The 7,426-nt window shown below is 34.1% G+C and overlaps 1 protein-coding gene across 2 annotated transcripts; it reads left to right on the top strand.

Annotated features, from left to right (window-relative positions):
- Positions 1–448: 448 nt before the first annotated feature.
- On the top strand, positions 449–7,426 carry LOC104227253 (homeobox protein knotted-1-like LET6). 2 transcript variants are annotated; one of them, XM_009779468.2, is made up of 4 exons: positions 449–1,537; positions 1,792–2,038; positions 5,683–5,927; positions 6,998–7,426. In XM_009779468.2, exons 1-4 carry the CDS (start codon positions 1,202–1,204, stop codon positions 7,199–7,201), a joined length of 1,032 nt encoding a protein of 343 aa, XP_009777770.1. In that variant the 5' UTR covers positions 449–1,201; the 3' UTR covers positions 7,202–7,426. The 2 variants fall into 2 exon arrangements, with proteins under 2 accessions (XP_009777770.1, XP_009777769.1); XM_009779467.2 differs by having other exon boundaries at positions 450–1,537; positions 5,677–5,927.

The following is a 7,426-nucleotide window of genomic DNA, read 5'->3' on the forward strand; positions in this document are numbered from 1 at the left end:
AACTAATTAGCCAAATACAAACTGCTTCTCACCAAAAGTACTTTTGAGAAAAACATTTTTGAAAAAAAGCACTTCTCAAAATAAGTTGATTTTTGCAGCTTGGCCAAACGGGTTATAAGTCTCATTCTACATTTAAGTACTTCTATCATCTAGGGGTAAAAGTTCAAACTTTCCATCTTCTTTGCAAGCTTTAAGTACATCTTTTATCAATTCATTATGATAATTTTTATTAATCTACTTTTAAACTCTGAATTAACTAGAATAAAGTCAATTTACTGGTATCAAAGGACATATAACAAGGGAAAGCAAAATGAATCATAATAAATGAACGGACAAAACAGCTCTCAACTTTTACTAGCAACAATACGGGTACTAATTCAATCTGCCTAGTCTCCCAATAACTCAATAAACGAGAACCAAAAAGTAACTCCCCCACCCCCTCCCCCACCCCCCAAGAAAAATAGGGGAAAAAAGACACAAGAAACACATAAAAACACAGAAGAAACTGCACTGCACCTCGATTTGATCATTCCTCCTTGTGTCTGAAAAATCAAATTTATTTTTTACTTAGCCTAAGTTACTACTACTACTTTGTTTTATACACCCTCTCTCTATCTAGTCTAGGAGGGGATATTGCCAGTAATGGCAGTGTTTCAGTGGCAGTGCAAGAAAAAGGAGTTAGAGTTTTCATTGGGAAGGTAAAATTTTTGCACCCAAAAACAAGCGAACCCATAAACACCTTCATGTTTTTCATAGGAATTCTCTTCTTCTTCTTCTTGTAAAAATACACAAGCTACCCTTTCCTTGTTACACAGTAGATAGATTATAGAGAGAGAGTAAAAGAGAACCCTATTTCTATTTTTTCACTTGCAGAGGGAAAAGAAAAGAAAAGAAAAAGGAAAAAAAGTTGGGTTTGCAGGCTTTGCTTTTTCTGAGAAGGAGAGAGAGGCAGTGTTTCTTATCTGACTACTACTATTACTAACTATGTATTCCATTAAGGATTTCCTGTAAAAAGCCTGATTTCAGTAAGCATAAAACTCGGGAGATCACTCACTGCCTCTTTAGCCCCAAAAAGAGAGGGAAAACAAAAGATAATTACACAGTGTGCGTGTGTGTTGTTTCATAGGCAAAAACAAAAGGAACAAAATTAAGACAAGAGGGTTATAAGAAACTCAGAGAAAGAAAAAGGTAGTAAGAGTTAATGGAGGGGGGTGGTTCTAGTGGAAATACTTCATGTTTAATGGGTTATGGAGATGACAACAACAACAATAACAGTGGAAATGCAGCCCTATGTCCTCCTCCTATGATGATGATGATGATGCCTCCTCCTCCTATTAATAATAACAATGGAGAAAGCAGCAATAATATTGGTGGCAACAACAACAACAATATCCTGTTTCTTCCTTTTATGGACAACAACAACAACAATAATCCACATGAAGACGCAAACTGTTCTTCTTCTAGTTCCATCAAGTCTAAGATTATGGCTCATCCTCACTACCCTCGTCTCTTGTCTGCTTATGTCAATTGTCAAAAGGTGAAATTAATATACCCCTTTTAAGAAAAAGAACATTTTTTTTCAAGAATTGCAAATTAAAATTCTTGTGAGAAATAAAGGGCAAGGTTTTCTATAGTTGACTCTCTGTTATAAAAAGAGAGTGTTTCCCCAAACCCTTGAAGGAAAAAAAATATTATGTATGATAGGGACAGTAACTGTATGTTCTTTTTTACACACTTTTATATCTGTTGAAGTGTTGATGAGAAGATAACCTAGTTATGTATGTATTACAGATAGGAGCTCCGCCGGAAGTGGTGGCAAGGCTAGAGGAAGTATGTGCCACGTCAGCAACAATAGGCCGTAACAGTGGCGGCATTATCGGAGAAGATCCAGCGCTAGATCAGTTCATGGAAGCTTACTGTGAAATGCTGACAAAATATGAGCAAGAACTTTCAAAACCCTTTAAGGAAGCCATGGTTTTCCTCTCAAGAATTGAGTGCCAGTTTAAAGCTCTCACTCTTACTTCCTCCTCTGAATCTGGTGATGACTCTTTTTCTAACCCTTATTTTGTCTTCACCTTCTTTTTTTTTGAAAAAAAAAAGAAGAAAAACTTAGAATGGGTGATGTGTATTCTTTTCAGATCCTAACTGTTTCTTTGAGTTTATTCACTGCTTTGAGTTGGTTTGTTTTTCTAAAAATTAATGTCCTCTGCATGTGCATGTTTCCAAGGATATGAGGATTTAATTAACTATAAACGAGCTCAGTTCCATTCCAGATGCAATTATTATTTTCCCATTCTTTAATCACTTTCCACACCCTTTTACTACTAAGTATTTTATTTTTGCTATTTTTCTTAATATCTAAAGTATTAGTTTCTGGGAAACTAAGATACAGTACATCTTTATGTATATATGCATTCTAAGGCGTTGCTTTGTTATATATAGTTATGTAACAATGACTCTTTGTTTTGATTCCCTCTCAATAAATCCTGTTTTGTTCTTCTACATGTTCATCTTCTGTTGATATGTTTGGATGTTTGTACTGCAAGTAGGTTTAAACAGCAAAATACATTTGTCCCTTGTTAATTATTTGAAACTTGATGTTTGTATATGCTGAAGAAACCAGCTTGTCTTATTTCTTTATTTGGTATGACCCTGGGGAATATGACTTTCTTGTTGCAGTTCTTTTAAGAACAGCCAATCAAATTTCTTTTCACTATTCATGCCCAGGTATTGTTTCTGTTATCATGTTCTTATCTAGTTAGTTCCATTAGAATCTTCAAGGTTTGCTGAATAATTGAAAACTTGTACCTGATCTAATGAAATGCTAACCCTAGTTTTTAATCAATTCATATCTGGAATCAATTAAGTTAATTTTATCTCTCACGCTCTAAGCAGCAGATTGTTGCATTTGTTTCTTTTGGTGAAGTCTTTTTCCATTACAAACATGCATTTTAAGTCAGTTTTTATGGTTTAGTTTTTAATGATTCACATAAATGTAAGTTCTGGTGGCATTTCATTTGTTTTAGAATATGGTTAAACTCTATCCATTTTATGAATGTGGATGTTCTGATGTTCAAAGGTTCTCTCTTTTACTTTTATTTTTATTTTTATATAGAGTTTAAGTTTTATGCATTGACAATATAAAATGCATTTACATCATTAGGTCATTTAAAAGGTATTTGCAGGTAACTCAATTTTATAACATGATTTATAACCAAACATAAATGACAATTAACTACTCCATCCATTCACTTTTACTTGTCCATTATGGACTTTGCACGCCCTTAAGAAATAATAAATGAAGTGCATAATTTAACATGATACCCATATTAATTGATGCATATTTTTAATGGATTTGAGAAAATGATTTGAAATGAGTAATTAATACTGTGGGTATAATGCTAAAAGTAACAAGTAAAATTGAAAATATATTTTTAGAATACTGCACAAGTAAAAGTGAACAGAGGGACTAATATACAACTTAAATATTTCCTAGTAATTTTATTTGAAGGTATAATAATAGAGTTTATGAACTTTTTTGCTGAAGCATGCATTAACTAGTTGTCTTGGAAAATGATTCATAATTTTCAAAATGCAATGGTTTTTTGTTTAACTTTGGGAAAAGACTTTCATCTAATTTATTAGTTTGTGTATATTTGGATTCAAACTTTTTAACATAATTAGTTTAACCTAGAAAGCATCAATTCAGTATGATTCTCTTGGCCAGCACTAAATTTTCATTTATGGGCTGTGAAGAAGTCCTTGAACTGAATGATTAAGGCATCACGAATAGTTCCAAACTTTGACATGATTTCAGGTCCCTCTAAATGTCGTCTTTAGTTACTACAGAAAAGAATATTGAGATAAATGACAACTGATGGAGATATGCACCTTGTTTTTATAGGGACCCACGCATGACTCTTTATTTGATTTGGAGCTTTGATTGGAGTATTTGATAACGTCCTTGGAATTTCATAAAATGGGAACCACACTTTGCTTCTCTCCACTTCCTCTTTTTGATTATTATTTGACAACTAGAATGTGATTTCTAGCTACTATTTTAATGTTTCCTGATTAATGAAGTTGGTGTGTTTCCATTAGATCTTCTGTTCATATTTATGTTTCCTCAATGTTTTTTGGTTGAGTTCGTTTTCTTTTTGGTCCAGCAAATATCTGATCGAATTTATTCCCTAAAGGAAAAAAAAATCATCTTGGTGAACACTGACTGCTTTTTATGATCTCATTCTATTATTGTTCATATGCTAGTTGACAAGGGGTTTATTATTCAGTCAATGTTGTATGTAAATTCTTTCTTCTTGGACTTATTATAGATATAGTCGACAATCATAGAACTTGTGAAATAGTAGTGTATTTCTAAATGAGCCTTTAATTCGCTGAAGACGACAGAGTTGATGAGTAACAGATGGGTTCTAGCTTGAAGGACCCTTTGATGTGCGAAGCTATATCTTGTAGTGGTGCCTACTTTCCTTTGTGCAAAAGTAGTGTCATCCCATGAGATTGAGCAGTTTTAGTGCTTGCAGTTAAAAGACAACTGAAAGAATTAACTCTTTTTGAACTTATTCTTAACCATGGATAGGGACCCTCAAGTAAGTTGGTTTATGATTAATAATGCCATCGTTCTCTAGTTTATAGTAACTAAGTTTAGTTTGTCAAAGTTTATAAGCTTTTGAAATGTTGTACCTTGCATAGATTTGGTGAATCAGGAATTCTTTGTTTTATGTGTTAACTCTAGCATACTTTTGCTACTCTAATGTGAGAAAGCGCTGAAAGAGGTATTCAAATGCTAACACTAGGAGCAAATGATTAAGAATTTGGTTGAACATAACTAAAAGATCCGTGTCACCACAGTATTTGGCAACTCTATCCTGCCCAATGTTGCGCGAACTCCAAAATGAATGACCCATGTCGAATCCTCCAAAAATACACTATTTTTGCAGGATCCGACACGCTCCCAACAACATTTTCGGAGAGTCCGAACAACATAGAATTCCTGCCAAACCTTTGAGGACTTCCCTTATAAACAGAAAAGTGTCTCAGAAAACTTCAGCCGTACGCACACTTAAATTTGTTACCAAATACATATCTGTTAATTATGTTGCAGTATTCATTCATTGAGATGACGGAGTCTCTTTTTTATTATAACTAGAAATTTACTACTTTGCACTATATTGTACTTTGCTTAAGCCTGATTTTATCCTTTGATGTTCTAAATTCACTTCAGCTAGAGACGATATCTGTCTTTCTTTTTTAAGCTGAGATAGATGGTACTATTGACTGCTTGATCTTCTTGCATGTACATTGATAACCTATCATGAGTTTCTGCTTTTTTATTTGCCTATTTACTTCATCCGGGTATTTGTCAGTTGACTTGCTGTTAAATATGCCTTCTGTATTTGATTTTACTAAATTATGGAGCTCTGAATACATGAATTCTAGAGAATTTTTTCATAGTTCAAAGAAATTGAACGGCTTTGGAAGCTTTAAGTAACCATATGGGTTCTGAAAGTGATGTGACATTGGTTTTTAATATTGTATCTTAATATCTGGTGATTCTTACCATTATGTTCCAATTAAGCACCACACATTTTAGCGACAAGAGTTGCTGCAGGTTTTAAGTAATTTTATTTGGCTGATGCTTATGCGAAAGTCTTGCAGTTGCAGCTCTAGGTGAGGCAATCGATAGAAATGGATCGTCTGAAGAGGAGGTTGATGTGAATAACGGTTTCATCGACCCTCAGGCTGAAGATCAAGAACTGAAAGGTCAATTGCTGCGCAAATACAGTGGTTACTTGGGTAGCCTTAAGCAGGAGTTCATGAAGAAGAGGAAGAAAGGCAAGCTGCCTAAGGAAGCAAGGCAACAACTACTGGACTGGTGGACCAGACATTACAAATGGCCATATCCATCGGTATTACCCTCTTTGCCTTTTTATATCATGACTTTTCTATTGATGTATGAAATATGCATCAATTAATCCATTGTTACATATATCGAACATTACATCAATTTCTGTTCTGCTCCATTAGAGTCTTCGGTGTAATACTCGTTACTGTTTACCCGAAAAACGGTACAGCTGAATTTATACGTGGTTTCTAGACAAGTAAATTAATTTGATCCTGAAATAATAAAATGAGATGATTGAAGAAATATATAACACTTAGCCTTGATAGGAAGACGAAATAACATAAATAAAGATTCTGGTAATGAAGCCTCTGAGCGCAACAGTGATAAGAACAATAAGAAGGACCCAAAATAAGAAGATAAAATTGTATTGAGCTTTTTGTAGATTGTAGTATTAGTTTGCCAGAAGAATTCCTCCGTACAATGATAACATAGCTCACTATTTATAGCTAGGCCTAGGGAAAGACGTCCTAGGATCGTGCCCTTTAATGCCAATTATGAGGGCCTTGATGAAAATGTGACGGTGAACATAAATGCCAAATTTCTTGTAACGGGCAACTTACTTAATGCTGTGTAATATTCTCCATTGAATGCTACCAGGCGAAGAGTATTTATTGCATCCTTATGAGCGTTACTCTTTCCGGTGACAGACAGGACAGTTGCCTTCGGTTTTGGTTATCCCCGTCTTAGATTCCATGTGTCCCTCTTTTGAGCGGTCACGTAGCATTGCATATTTTACCCTATACAACTACTTTTGCCTGTTAAGTGATTAGGAGTTTTGATGGTAACTGTATACTGATAAATTAAACTTTTCTGCACTGATAATAATAACATCGAATAGTTTTTTTACCGTTAGGTTCAGATGTCTTAACAACAACAGGTAAGTGGTTTTAGTATTCCTAATCTTGTAGTAACATAAAATTTTGAAATAAATTGCCTACTATAACCAACTAAAGAACACTGTAGTGTATTTTTTTTGGAATGTCAGTGTATATAAGGTAAATTCATAAAAGAAATGTATATTTCCAAAGAAAATCTCACGATCAATTTATCTATGTGCGTGTTATATATTAACAGGAATCCCAGAAGCTGGCACTGGCTGAATCTACAGGATTGGACCAAAAACAAATAAACAACTGGTTTATCAACCAAAGAAAAAGGCACTGGAAACCTTCAGAGGATATGCAGTTTGTGGTAATGGATGCTGCTCATCCACATTACTATATGGACAATGTTCTCGGTAATCCTTTTCCAATGGATATTACACCAACTCTCCTCTAAATTCTGGAGAAGGCCAATTCCAACTTATGAAAATTAGAGTGATTCTTGAATCTTTAAAATGTGTAGTATTAGATGTATTATCAAGGATATTTTGCATATTACTCGTATGCATATCTAGTTGTTATTGTAACTTCAAGGCTAAGACCATAAGTACTTGTAGTTCGAGCTATTTCTGTTATGGTTAACTTTATTAAATTAAATTTACTAGTTTGTTATATGTTTCGA

Source organism: Nicotiana sylvestris, chromosome 2 (genome assembly GCF_000393655.2).
Source record: "Nicotiana sylvestris chromosome 2, ASM39365v2, whole genome shotgun sequence".
Lineage (NCBI taxonomy): Eukaryota > Viridiplantae > Streptophyta > Magnoliopsida > Solanales > Solanaceae > Nicotiana > Nicotiana sylvestris.